The sequence below is a fragment of the Thermobia domestica genome, chromosome 2 (genome assembly GCF_964235325.1).
Source record: "Thermobia domestica chromosome 2, izTheDome1.hap1.1, whole genome shotgun sequence".
Lineage (NCBI taxonomy): Eukaryota > Metazoa > Arthropoda > Insecta > Zygentoma > Lepismatidae > Thermobia > Thermobia domestica.
Window position 1 is genome coordinate 165,680,713 of NC_137455.1, and position 15,898 is coordinate 165,696,610.

Consider the following 15,898-nt stretch of genomic DNA (forward strand, 5'->3'; position numbering starts at 1 on the left):
TTTGACCAAGTGTTCCCGTACACATAATGAATGAAACCTCTTATTTCTCAGCATTTTCAATCAACAGTTTTGTTGGAGCGTTTTATATGAGATCTGATCCTTGATTATTTAATGGAAGATTAAAATGTCTGGGTCATTGTCCATCTGAAAATAAAATTTTTAATTTGGTGTGGGCAGCGTAACATTCAACAACAAAGTCTTTAGTATTCCTGTTACCTATGGGTCTTCTTCCTGTTGCCTAATGTTTTTTTTACTACTTTCTTCAAGATTAAGAACGATTTTTCCTTAACCTCCTAATCTCACTTATAAAGAATTTGTGATCCAAACTTCCCCCTTAAAGAGAAATAATGAAACCTGTTGACTTAAACGATTGAAACAATATTGGTGAAAATTTCACGAGCAGCAATTACGCAATAGATGATTAGGATATTTAAAACACAACCTATATGACAGTAGAGATGCTACAACTATATGAACTTTTAATTGAAATGCATGACGAGTAAACGAAACGCTATAATACTGAAAAATGATCCACATGCTATTTACTCATATGTGTATTATTGTGTGCAGAAAGTAGTGTTACTGAGGAAACGACACAAGACGATATCGTCCAATAGAAATAATTAAACCTTTTTGAAAACGAAATTGAATCTCCATCATACTTCACGAGACGAGAAAGACCCCCGTCGTGAACAACATTAGCAAAAACCACGAAGTTCACGTCGTTGTTGATAATGGTATGTATGCGTTTCGAATATAAATAACCCTCACAACTATACTGATGTAATCGCAGTTCTCACTGTGAGCATTTGAGATTAAGAAATAAGCGCTTATACCTTGTTCTGAGAGATCATATGTTTAACCCTGTAGCTGCAAGAGGTTCTAAAAACAAAGATAGTTAAATAAAAATCAGCGGCGTAGCGTAAGGGAACGCCGGTATGCCCGGCATCCCCTGTTAATAACAAAAAATACGTATTTCATTGTATATAAATTGTTTACTTGTAATTATCACAATTATTTCCACTGCAATCTTCTGGATGTGCTCTCTCGCCTTACTTTGACAAGCGGAACCTACGCATGCGCATCACTCAGATATACATTTTCTATCTTTCCTCTTGTCGTATGCTATGTTCCTCGGGCATCCAGGCCTACTGCAAGCAACGGAGTTTTCGTCTGCTTTCTGTCGAATGCGCATGCGCAACTACTTGCTTTCCACTCCTCTACACCCCTTGCAACTCAACATTTTGCTTTAGATATACGCTGGCGTATTGAAGTATTTCCAACTCTATATTTCTTGAACTAAGTTATACTTTCTGTACAGAACGTAAGAGCGCTAACATCAAGGAGATTAAACAAAACAGAAATGGTTACTTCAATGCCTTTTTGAAGCATGCCGGTTATGTAAATAATAGTATAAAAATAGTTATGCTTTATCGTAATTAAATACATCGTAATTTAATCGTAATTAAAGGCAAACTATTAATCTTTATCATAAATATATACAGTGAAACCTGTCTTTAGCGGAATCGAACGGGACATGCAAAAATTTCCGTTAAAGTCAGGTTTCCGCTTAGTGGAGGTAGACCTTTCCTCTTAAAAAAAAAAAATACATGCTTATAAAGGGGCATACTGAGAAAATATATTGCTCTACGTACATTGTTCGATTACAGTACTTCTTTCTTCTACGAATAAATACACAAAAAAATTAAAAAGGAATACAAAATATACTCTGCACACGTTTTCTTTATTTATCTAATAGCCAAGTAGGGTTTTTTGTGCACATTGCTGCTTGGCTGCTTGACTTTCCGCATACACTTTAGCCTGAGAAATTATACTAAGTGAATCAGAATCATTTTTCCGTAAGACAAATTTTTCAGTTCCTTTAAACTTCTGAGAGCATCTTGATATGTATTTATCCTACACTCTTCTTCGAACTCGGTATCGTATTCCTCTTCTTCCTCTATCTCGTTTTCTTCTTTCCGACATTCCGTATGAGTTTTGATTAAGTTGTGGGGATTAAAGACAATTTGTGGGGGTGAATATGAGTAGTGGTTGGGGAAGGTAAACACTGTCCAGAAATATTTAACAAAAGAACTAACATTTTATCGCAGACAGTGTAATGTATATGTCTCACAAAATGTCTAAACATCTTCTAAACGCTGTAGTCCGGAAGTCAGAATTTTCCGTTAAATGTTTATTTTTCTTTCCGTTGTCCGCGTAACACAGTTTCCGCTTAATGAAGGGACTTTTACACGTTTTGTTCTCCAAAATTCATGGGACCGTGAAATATTTCCGTTTAAGACAGTTTTCCGTTTAATAAAGGGTCCGTTGAAGACAGGTTTTACTGTAATATGTCCAGTGGCGTGGCCAGGAACTCTTTGAGGGAGCACACACACACAAGCATCACGGTCACCGATCTGGTAGACCAAGAGAGCCAGAATTCCCCGCCCCTCGCAAAGATTGCTTGGGCCCTTTAGTCATTGGCACATATCCCAAAGAGATGAGGGGGACATGTCCTCTCCATCTGATTTGAAATTGTGATGATTTGTATCTGAATGCCACAAAGGAAAGTGAGATGAAATTGAGGTCCCTTGACTTGTTTCATTTTTAAAAAAGAATCGTATTCTTTAATATTTCATTGTCATTAATTATTGTTAGTCTATTTTCAACTATTTGTTTAATTCCTGTAACGATTTCTATAATGCTACTGAGATCATCATTATTTTGCTCAAATAAGTGTATTGTTGCACCATACATAGTTGATTTTTTTCATAGTTTTGGGGAAGTCATTATTTATATTATTACAAAACAAGTGTCCTAAAATTTTAATGTATATCATTGTGGATGCTTAAATAGAAACATATCAATTATAAATATGCATGTATTCAGATTTCAGAATGTGTTCACGGTACTGATTTGTAATACTGATACGTATCACAATTTCATCTACATCGCCTGGTATATGATATACAACAGGTTCACCTCAGAAATCAGATTCATCTACCGTAATATGAGTCTCATCTCCCCTCTCCCAGAATAAGTCTCAAATATGCTCTCCTCCCTCAAATCTGCTCTCCTCCCAATATTGAAGATAACTCTGCTCTTCTGATCCTCCACAGCATTGTTTTTCAACTTCATGAATATTTTGAACATCGCTTTAAAAAAATGGAAACGGTCTTACCCGTTCCCCGAATGTTGAAAACAGATTTGCGCCCCTGCCTTCAGTATCTGGATATCTGACAACGAAATACATACACAGAAACAGGCCCCCAGAGTTGGTTAAAGTGCTTTCTATTTGCATTTTCAAATGATATACGTATACACTCAGGACCATATTCACGAATGGGGGACTGAGTTCCGGACCCAAGATGACAAATTTGTAGGGGCGACTTTTTCAAGAACGAGATTGAAGTATGGTATGGGGAGAAAGAAGCTGCCCATGGGAACTATGCTGGAAACAATGTTTATACAACAGTGGGGCCGAGTTTTCTCGTCACAACGGTAGTGGCAAGAAGAAGCTGAGACAATTGCTTATTGGCTTCTAACGTAATCCACGCGTTTGCTTCTGTATGCCCCACTAGGCCACCAATTAGGGGGCCTCCCTTCTAAAATTTTTATAATCCTATGTTTCCCATCGGTATAGCTATGTATTGCTAATTTTAGTAGTATTGTATCGCACAACTGACTAACTTTGGCATCCCCATTTCGGAATACCACGCTACGCTACTGATAAAAATGCACTGTTTCTGGGTATAACTGGGTAATATTTACTGTTGTCTGGATTTAACAAACGGTTTTCCGAGCTGAAAATATTTTAACAACCGCTTCTAGCGAATTGGCTGAATAGCACCACCGGACCACGGGGGATTCCCTAGTAATAGTTAGAGTGCTCATCTTCGGCACGGGAGACTCGGGATCGATTCCTGGTGGGAGATTATGTGATTCAGATTCCACGTTAAGATATAGGTCTACGTCTTAAATTGCCTCGGCGCTGAACAGAATACTAAACTCCAAATCAATCTACCGCCCAACCAATCGGGAGCTCCTTTCCGTCATAATTAGAGTATAGTGGCTCAATGATAGAGCGCTAACTTTTGGTTTCAATTTCATAGGTTCGATTCCAGGCTATACTATGTAAGTTTATGTTGAACAGCATTGTGTCCATTTGTTTCTAAGAGTTCTTTATTACCTTCCACTTCATTCCTCAGTTCCTTTCACTAATCATTTCGCTCACCCATCATCTCTTTCTTTAGCCTCCGGGACATAACCGTGCGATGTTAAAATTCCAATTTCATTTCATAGTATTAGACCAATAATGCAGTCTTGAATTTCCGAAATCACTTTTCATTGTTAACTCCTCAATTATCTGTAAGTAGATCATGAGTATTTAGATATATAAATTAATTATAATAGATAATCTGGCACTTGTAAATTACTATGCATGAATTATTTGTTTTCCTCGAAAAAAAAAATCAAGTATTGTTTTTCTTCTCTGTCTAAAAGCACTAAGCTTAGTATCGAAAAGAACATTGCTTTACAGCAGACACTGGATTTGTTTGGAAGAGCTGCTTACAGATACAAATCTCACGTGAAAGCAGCAAGTCTCTCGGAGAAGTTAACTCACGTGAACAGGGTTGGGAATATTTTCTCTTCTTGCCCGGCTGACTTATTTCTTTCGTGACTGTACACAGCTGCAGACCTCACCACGGCTATAGCAAACCTTCTGGTTCCTCGATTACAATTTGCTTCATACTTGCCAGTAAGGCTAACTTTAAAACTCTTTTAAATTGACGTGCCTGTCAAGCATGATTTTACACTTGGCAAAGCCATACCTGAAGAAAATCTCTAAGTTTTTCAAGGAAAATTAAGAGCTAATTTAGACTTGCTATAGATGTTGTTGATTACTGGGACAATCGTGCAAGTTTCATTTACAAGCTAAAGATGAAAAATAGAAGAAAATATTCACACTGAAACGGGAACGTGCGTGAAAGCAGAGATCAAATATAGGAACTTCAAACAGCGTTATACAAGTCTATTTAATTCACAATTTTGCAATATAGGCTACAAGAAGAAGTATTAGCCCTTATACCTGTAAGCTTAAGACTTTTCGTTTCACTTAGTATAAAAGTTTTCCATGGGGCTTTTTATCAAACATATCCATTTTGTTTTCACCACGCTTAAAGTTAGACTATATGCTTATATGAACAAATAAATGAAACATACTGAATATAATCAAAGCATTGAGTATGTCGTAGAATCCGTGATCCTGTGTAACTAACAGGCCAGCAATGCGGAGGGCCCATCTAAGTTTCGAAGATTAACTTTATGATGTTACAATGTTAAAATCCATTTTCAGATTTTGTATTATTTCACACGTTTTCCTCAATATCGTTCTGTAGTCTTCTAATAAAGGATGTCCCAATAAGAGCGACGAATTTAATATATTTAAAGAAATGCTTATATACATAAATTTGTCTAATATTTTTATACCACTAAATAGGATAAGTGTTCTTTTGTTAGACGGGAGGCTTTAACTTGAGCAGCACCTCTTTTCGCTCGGCTGGTAAAACTGTTCTTACGAACATGTTATTAGTGACCATTACATAGCGTAAATGTTCCTAATTTAGAAGGCAGGTTTAAACATATTCACCACCTCATTTTATTAGGTTGGTAAGCCTATTCTTACGGTCATGTTATTAGTAACTGTTGCAGGAGGTTATTAGACATGGAGTTACACAAATGAATAACGCGGTTTGATGGCGAAAACGAAGTAGAGAAATGTCGAGGAAAGGTTATGCAGAAACTGTAAGGAAGCTTCGTGCAACTCTTGGAATAAAGCTTTCTGTTGAAAGTGAATGCCTGTGGCTTTAACACGATAGCGCCACCTCCCACTCCTCCCGCAAGAAAATTACCTTGCTGCATGAAAAAAGTCCCAGGTCCTTTCTCACAATGCTAATCAAAGTTACCTGCAAGATCATGTGCCCTTAGTCATTGCGACTACCTCGTTTGAGATTTTTCTTATTTTCTAGTTCCGCAAATAAACCCCAAATAGTACAAAAGCTCCAGGAGGAAATTCAACGAGTTATTAGTGAAATCAGTGAAAATGTGTGCAAAAAAAGATTGTTATACGAATTCCATCGAGAGTGAAGATCTGTAGAGCAAGTCCTAATATTTGTAAAATTTCCTAAATTACAGTGATTTACAGGCACATTAATCGGTCGTTTTTATTGGGGCAGCTTTTATTTTATTTATTTATTTATTTATTTCTTAGGTTAATGACTTAAGAAATCTATTTAGTTTACTGCGAACACTCTGTATAGAGATTGAAATGATAAACAAAATGTATAACAATATTCAATAATTCTCAGCTGAGAATGTATTAAATTTTAGTTTCTTCCTTTGTAACAAATAAAACAAAATTAATAATAATAATAATAATAATAATAATAATAATAATATTTTTATATTAAATGAGCCAGTAATGGCTGACTATCTTCGTAAATCGAACATCCAAAGTTAAAAACATGTTTTCTATAGCAGCAAAGACTTTAGTTGTCTTCATGAACATGGAAAGAGTTCGACATTTTCGGAGGGTGATTCATGAGTCCTTAGTTACGTTACTGCACAGTAAATAGTTTGATAACCGCTGCTTAAAATAATAAATTTCTTAGATTTCTCTTATCTGAATACCACTCATTTTAGCTTTGGAACTTATGTTTGTGACTCTAAATCTCCTTAACCGCCTGACCGATCTCTATCAAATTTGTAACATGGGTGAGGTTCAAGGCTGGGCTGGTTTCAGGCTATTTACTTTGATGGTAGAACTGAGGGGTTGGGTTGGGGGGAGGGGGTATAATAAAATAAATAAAACTCAATAACCCCTGAACCACTTGACCGATCTTGATCAAATTTTCCACATAGATGAGGTTCAGGCCTGGGATCGTTTCTGTGGTTTAAATTTGATGGAGCAAGGTAGGGGAGGAGAATGAGACGAGATATATAGAAACCAAATTATATAAGACTGAGAGTAATCATTTTTGTAACTTAATAACTCTTGAACTATCCGACCGATCTCAATCAAGTTTTCAAGACACATGAGGTTCGGATCTGGAAACATTTTTGTAATTTCACTTTAACGATAGATCCTAGGGGAGGGGGACGTAAAAATAAAAACTAATAAAACCTAATAACTTTTGAACCACTCAACCAATCTCGATCAAATTTTCAACATATATGAGGGTCGGGCATTGGGTGTCTTTTATCGTTTCACTTTGATGAGCCAACCTAGGGGAGGGGAAGGGGAGATATATGTAAAAAAAAATAAATTAAAATGACTGTGTTTGTGACTTCATCACTCTTGAACCACCAAACCGATCTCAATCAAATTTTGAACACACATGAGTTGGGGGGCAGGAATTACTTTAGGCTATTCACTTTGACGATGCAACGTAGGGGAGGGGGAGGGAGAAAGCAATTTAAAAATTATCAATAATGACCGATATTAGTGTTGAATCCATAGTTTTCGCGGTCGATGAGAGAAACAGTGACACTTCTGATGCTGTTTCAATCCAAGTTCAGCCCTGATAGTTGGGGAGGGGGATAAACATTTAAAATGATCGAAAATGACTAATATTAGTGTCGAATCCAAAGATTTAGGAGGAGCTGAGGTTAACAGTGACAATTCTCATGCCGTGTGCTGCAGCACGGAGGAGGGGGACGGGGAGCTATATATACCTAGGGAGAGGGGATAGAAATTTAAAAATGATCAAAAATGACCGGTATTAGTGTTGAATCCATAGTTTTCGGGGTCGATGAAAGAAACAGTAACACTTCTGATGCTGTTTCAATCCACGTTGAGCCCTGAGAGTTGGGAGGGGCAAAGCACAACGTAGGGGAGAAGGATAAACATTTAAAAATGATCGAAAATGACTAATATTAGTATCGAATCCATAGTTTTAGCTGTAGCTGAGATTAACAGTGACAATTCTGACGCCGTGCGCTGCAGCAGGGAGGAGGGGGAGGGGGAGTTATATATAATAATAATAATCGAAAATGACCAATATTAGTGTCTAATCTAACAGTTTCGGATCTTTCAGATGAACAGTGACATTTCCGATCCGGTGTAAATCCAAAATCAGCCTCGCCACTTGGGGGAGGGGATATATATATATCTATATACATATATATATATATATATATATATATATATATATATATATATATATATATATATATATATATATATATATATATATATATATATACAGGGTGGTATGTAACTCTACCGACAAACTTTGGGAGGTGATTCCTTATATGAAATGAAAGAAAAAAATTCTAATAAACATAGGACGAAAAACGTCTCCTTTCAGAATTATGAACCGCCGAAAATTCGAAAATTCACATTTCGAAACGCCCTGCCTTAGAAACTACAGGACCGATCCCAAGCGGTTTAAGGAATTACAAAGGAACTAGTATGCGAACTATCTAAATATCCATGTTTTACCATTCTCCGTTATCGGCGAAACGAACTGTAAAAAGGAAATTGAGGTATAGGGATACTCCTTTAAATACTAATAACGCGTTCGTTTCGCCGATAATGGAGGAATCACATTCTACGTTTTTGTGCCATCGTGCACCATAGATAGCAAAATTGATTTATTGCCTGAAGATATATCTTTCCTCTCATGAGCTGAACAAGCTTCGGGACCTCAACATATTTGTCATCGCAGTGTATTTGAAGGCAGGGTATTCCTCTCCTCTTCCGCTTTCAGCTACACGGAGTGCCCTGAATGTCTTAAGGCGCATTCCGTCCTACAAGAATATTAAGGCAGAAATTGCAGAAGCAGCAATGTACAGTTTCTCACGACATCTATGGTATTTAAACGAACCACTTACTGGTCTCAGTTTCTTTGATCCTGAAGTCCACGCAGCAATGAAGAAAGACATGGTTACATCGTTATTTAGATGTGGAAGTGAAGGAGAAGAACTTATGCGCTTAATATATGAGGAGACCACAAAGATAAAGCCTTAGTGACTTCGTTTCTATTAACACAAGAAAGCTGCTTGAAACACTGGAGATCTCCATGGATTGTTTTATTAGAAAACCCTGAAACATCGAAAACGAACGATACTTTCCTTCAGGATCGAGAGCGTGTGAAAGTTCTGCATGTTGTAAATGATCTGGCAGAACGAGGAATTGCATTGATTCAAAACTTCAATGGGAAACTGACCATCAGGAAGATCACGCCTAAGTTGTAGAGCAGCACAGAAAGAAATTTCCTCACAGCAAGTAAATTCATTCTTAATCAAAGTATTTTTGTTTCTTGTGTTGAATATACTTTCGCAAACTTAAATCCTAAAAATATATACATTCGTAAAACATAAATAATACTAAAGGATGTTTCCAAACATATTTTTGAATTTCATAGTATTTATATGTGCATTCTCACATATTAGTGGTTTTAAGTGAATATATTGGTGCGTTGAGCGACCACTACATATTGTATAATTAGTTCAAAATTTTTGTAGTAAACATTTGAGATAAAAAGAAAAAAATTTGACCCTGAGACCATTAAAAATGCAAAAGTGAATTTTCGTTAACACCCTAATATATATATATAAATGATCGAAAATGGCCACTATTAGGATAGGGACATGCCGAAGATACCTCGCGATCGAGGTCGAGGTTTAAGTCGCGGTCGCTACCTCGATGTCTAGGTCGCGATGGATGAAGGGCACATATAGCAAGGAGGTCGCACCCTCGCTGTTAAGTTCTTAGTTTAAGGAGAAACATTGCTGTGACGCATATGAAATTATTCCGTCAGTGCATAAAAATCACTGCGAAACCACATTTTGAAATTGAAAGGACCAAACAGTTTATAAATAGGGATTGACGCGAAACGAGATATGAGAAATGTCAAAGTCTCGTCTCTTGTTTCGCAAAAATATTTGAAAAAATGAAATTGAATACTTAAGTTTGACGTCCCATGCTTATACCGGTTAGGCTAAAGGAGACGGTGATGATGAGTAATGAATGAAATGGTGGAATGAAGAAAGTGGGAGGAAACGGAAGAACCCCGAGAAAAGCCATCAGCACGGTGTTTGTCCACAACAAAGTCCACATGGCGCGAGCTGGGATCGAACCTGGGACCCCAAGCACCGGAGGTGAACGCTCTAACATTGAGCTATCGTGTCCCCTGCAAAATTTGTCGAGTCTCGTCTCTTGTTAATCTCAATCAATATTCTAAATCAAAGATTTTTACCTTTTATTCAATTTTCGGTGAAGAAATGCCCTCTTTCAGCACTCAGGCGAGAAATCGTTTCCCAGTAAAATTTAATAAATAAATCAATCAGGTATATCTTCAGATGGAGGGGGTATTAACTGCAGCAAATGAAGTTTCGGTACTGAAATTCCATTATTCGACGTTTCCACCCTATGGATACGTGCCAGCCTTTGCAGGTATTTCTTTACCTTATATCAATAACAAATTTATAAGAAACCCTTTTTATTAATCTCGGAATTGGTGTATGTGTGTGTAGTTTTTAAGCATAGATATGATTAACAGTGGCTTCGTTTTTCTTTAAAAATTCTACAATTCCCTGTGACCGCCACTGCCTTATATAATAATAAGCTACAGTATAATTCTCAAATAAATAACTTATCTGACATTCCCATTTTAGTTGCTATTTTCTTCCATTCTCTATTTAAAACGTGCTTATTATGATGTTGTTTGTGTTTCTTATTCCATATTGCTGAAACATTTCTCATTAGTTCTATTAATATGTCTTTCGTAATCAAATATAATAATGCAGCAAAACCTCTCGAGCGTAGAGACACAGAATCCACTGCAGACGAAATTCTAAACAAATGAAGACTTTATTCCGTGCAGCGCTTCTGGGAGAGCCAATGAGAACACGAGCTACAGCGATGCTTCCGCTGAACATCGATGTAAAAACAAACTCAGTTGTTCATCATTGCGACCACTAATTCACCCTCGCTATGTAGCGTGCATCTTCGGCATGCGCTTACTCATTTGAATCCATGGGTTTGTGCCAGTATCGAGGGCGCGACCGGGACTTAAACCTCGACCTTGATCGCGATGTATCCTCGGCATGTCCCTACCCTTAGAGTCGAATTTATAGTTTTCTTGGTCTCTTAGATGAACAGTGATACTTTCGATCCCGTTTAAATTCAAATTCAACCCCTCAACTTGGGTGAAGGGAGGAAGAGATATTTAAAAATGATCGAAAATGACCGATATTAGTGCTGAATGCACATTTTTTCGGGTCACTGAGATGAACGGTCACACTTTCGCTGAACATCGATGTAAAAACAAACTCAGTTGTTCAACAACATGGGGGAGGGGGAAATATATATAAATGATCGAAAATGACCAATATTAGTGTCGAATCCATGGTTTTCGGGGTCGCCGAGATGATCAATGATCTTTCTGATGCCGTTTAAATCGATGCCATTAAGAACGAAAACAGCATATTTCACGGGTACTAAACACGTGAGATACAGAGTTGTGCATTTAAAGTTTTATTTCAACCCAGCGAAGCTGATAATATATGCTAGTATACAATAAAAGACAAATTCTGACCAAAGCATATATTAACTAATAAATAATAGCTTTTATTAGTTAATATATGCTTTGGTCAGAATTTGTCTTTTATTGTATGCAAGATTTCTCTTCTGTATTTTTCATTGACCTACTAAACTGTTATTATTGACGATATAAATGTGTAACTATGAAAATTGATTTAATGCAATTTTGTACATTTTGATTTTCATTAACTCAAACTCAATATAATATTGATTATTTGACTCACCTCCTTGAGGTAATGCTTGAACTGGTAAAAACCCAACTATTACGGCGGAGGCCGCTAGTAAGAGAAGGAAGGATCCAGAATAATAATTCATCTTGGTAAGTCTGAACACCTGAAAGGATATATTTGAACATTGAATATATATGTATTATTCCTTTTTATCCAACTTCACCATACATACATACATACATACATACATACATACATACATACATACATACATACATACATACATACATACATACATACACACACACACACACGCACACACACACACACACACACACACACATATATATATATATATATATATATATATATATATATATATATATATATATATATATATATAATATATATATATTTATATATATATATATTAAAGAACTTATTATTATTTAAACTGTTAACAAAATTGCGATATCCTTATGTTTCCAATGTGTTATTAATCCTACTTTCGTATATAGTCAAATATCATGTTAATTAAAACATTCACTTAACATTAACATTAATAACTTAAAACATTTAAAACTCCCTTAAAACATTTAAACTGTGATCACATATTCAAATTATTTAGACAGAATAACGTCTCGTATCTTAACATACGCCTCACGCGTCTTTCAGCCAGTCTCATGAGTTTGACCGAATACATGGTTAACCACATAAATGTCTATCATAGATTTCAAGTGTTTACTAGCTGAACCTGCGTTCTCTACACAGCACATTATTCAAATATGAGCATGAATCTCCTTGTCACCTCTCATAACATCTATACATGTCCCTTTACAGACACAAGTGAAAGACGTCTTGATAAAAATCGGCAAGGGTACCATAAAGGGAGATTTTTTTCAATACCGTTTAGTGTGCAAGATTGAGTCTACTTCCGGTTGGAGTTTCTAATTCATGTACGATGAGTGTTTTCTTTCTTCTTGCATGCAGTATGTAATAAACAAATACTTTACATACACAGTTAATTATAATGTCAGCGATATATGGTGTTCATTGGACAAAACACTCCAAACAATATAAAGATTCATCTTAGTCTTGAGAAATGATTATCCTTCATTTTTCATTATCATTTGGCCATGAAACAAACGCCTGAGAGATATGCAACCCCTGCATTTAACTATGCTGTGTTGGGATGTATATCTAATAGGATATATGCTTTGCTTTAGTTTTTTAAAATATCAACACTTCCAGTGTACTCCTAAGAATGTAATAAAGAAATATTTTCCACGTTTTTAAATATCCAATTAGAACTGGATAACCTACACAAAATTTGGAATCAACCAGCAAAAACGTCACGTTTCTAATAATTGTAGTTTTCGAGATCTCACTGTCGAAAGGATTGGAGACAAACATATAGACCTAGTATTTTAATATATAGACTAGCAGCTAATAAATGACTTTAAGTCTGGCCAGAGTTGCCAATCTCAGAGAACAAAATTATCAATTTCCATTTCTAAAATTATCGTATATTACAAAAAAATCGTATATTCGTTGTGCACGTTATAATTGTAGAAACAAGTATAATACTACTAACAATATATAATAAACTTATTTAGGAATCTTTAGTTTCCAACTCCAAATAGGCATCACTGTCCTCATTTTTATAATCCTTATTAACACTACTGTACTTTGAACAACAATCACATTTTCATCCCCTCCTAAACATAGTTGAATTAAAGAATGGATGAAGGGTTGCCATTTGCCAATTCGCAAATCGTTATCGATTTAGTTTATAGAAAATGACTGCTAAAAACTTTAGTGTGTGTGTTTTATTATTATTTAGTGTACATCTGCAATTTCCTTGCTCATTCAAAGACTGTAAAAACGTGTTTGTTCTAAAATTATCGTATATTCACCTATTATCGTAAGGGCATTATCGTATATATCATTAAGGCTTAAATAACCATATACTGTATCTCGATAAATTATCGTATGGTTGGCAAGCCTGGGTATGACCAACTGCGACTCATATACTCTGAGATTTTGTACACAGATGCCATTTCGTGTGCAAAAGGCTCAATACATTTTAGACTACCTGATATATTGTTTTAGTGAATATGTCATCTTACAAATACAATACAAATGCATTTCTTTATAAGCAAAAGTAAACTAGTTGTCATATATGCAAAAATACCACCATTTACAACCTACGTGAGACTTAACTAGAAAAAGGGAAACTTTTGTTTCGTTAGCGCGAAATTTGTCTCAGAAATACTAGGAGCACTGCAAGATATCAATCACAAACCTCTTAAAAATGTGTATTTTTATGTGAGAACACGAGAAAAACCAACAAATTTGTATTACTCTAAACGTTAATTAAATTAACAACAATAGTGATGAAAAATAGTTACAAAAATGCCGATTTAAGAGAAAATAAATAAATAAATAAATAAAAATACAACAATGTTCCTTTATAACCATAGCAGCATTTTATTCATTTATTTTCATTTTTCCTCATTTCTTACACTAACACATTTTCCCCTAATTTTCTCATCTTCAATAATCCTCTACACACACACATTAGCATCCTTCTACTTCATCATTTTCTATCCCCCTTTTTTTCTGATAATAACAAATTCTTTGGTAAAGTGTCGCAGCAAAGTCTTTGAGATTGAAAGAATACCAAAGGGTTTGCGTCGTTAAATGCCAAGGAATTTGTTAGAATTCCCCTATCCTTCATCTCATCATCATCCACTAGCAAGTTACTTGATAAAGTATCGCAGCAAAACCTTTGGCATTAAAGGAATTCCAAATTGATCTACTAAGTAAATATCAAGGAATTTGCTAGAATCTGGTTCTCCGGCGTAAAATCGTATGGTGCATATGATCTTACGTCCTCTCCAGTCAAAAGTAGGCCCTCACAGAGGTAGAGACCTTGACGAGGTTGTGGGGCTTTCAACCAACTTTTGTTTCATTGGCGCGAAATTTGTCTCAGAAATACTAGGAGCACTGCAAGAGATCAATCACAAACCTGCACCAACCTTCCTACTTCGCTTTGGATGAAAAATAATATATTATTCTTTTCTTTGCAGGAGAACAGAAGTCGAGAGATATTTTAAAGATCATTACTCGTGGAAGACACAAGCAAAATATAGAACAGGCCTATACTAAATAGAAGGAACATTACCTGTTTGAAAGTTATGGAATAAGAACAACATCGTATGCTATTTTTGAAGACACCGTGGCAATAAAAATATAACATCTAAAACTCCAGAAAATTGAAGAATGAATACAAATAACAATTTGTGACGACAGTAAAATAGAAGTGATTGAAAGGTGTTTAGAAGTGTCCAGTTCATTAGTTTGGAGCTATGATGTTGTGCAGCCGTAATCTATGGAATGGTACAACTTAACCAGTTAGTGGATGGAAACTTAAGTGCTTGAAATGCTTGAAGAAGACCGACTTATTCGCTTAGTCTGATAGTTTAATTTTCTTCATGTGTGGTTGATTTTAAGATGTAAAAGAAAAATGTACTCAAGAACCGATAGTTATTGAGAGACTGGAACTTAATCCTCTGATTATACCGTCGGCTGCCGTGACTCATTGCAAGTAAAATTAAAGTGGTCTTCAGATTGTCCTAAAAAGTATTTTCTTCCTTCCTTTCAAAATTAAGAATAGTTGATATAGGGGGAAAATTTGATTCAGCATTACGAAGGAATTTACGAAACCAGGAAGGATCATTTTTCCCATTCTAAAGAATAAGGAAAAGCATACACTACAAGGAGAAACAAAGAACTTTCACGGAAATCAAAATTCTTACATTCAGAGAATTTATCGTATTAAAGAGTTATTTGAGCAATGATTTTCTAAATTTACCAAAATTCCTCTCGGAGACACAATATATTATAAAGGTAACCAAGAAAGTTCTGTCGCTTTTCCCCTCACCACCTTCGAACATCGATATGTCCCCGAAGACGTACCTGGAAGATCAAAAATTGTCCCCATCAGAATCGACGACCGTGTGTCAACGTTCTGGTAGGGCATGGATTCCATCGCGGTAGAACTTGGTGGGCCGTGAAGCGAAGAAGATATCAAGTGCATTTTGTACCTCTACTAGGG

General features: G+C 35.8%; 1 protein-coding gene across 1 annotated transcript in view; it reads right to left on the minus strand.

Annotated features, from left to right (window-relative positions):
* The window catches only part of LOC145679767 (uncharacterized), a 69,934-nt gene that overhangs the window by 45,958 nt on the left and 8,078 nt on the right, over nt 1-15,898 (minus strand). Inside the window, exon 2 of the mRNA XM_081750323.1 lies at nt 11,833-11,941. Coding sequence (XP_081606449.1) covers nt 11,833-11,923 — 91 coding nt within the window. The 5' untranslated portion in view covers nt 11,924-11,941. The remainder of the gene's footprint in view (nt 1-11,832; nt 11,942-15,898) is intronic.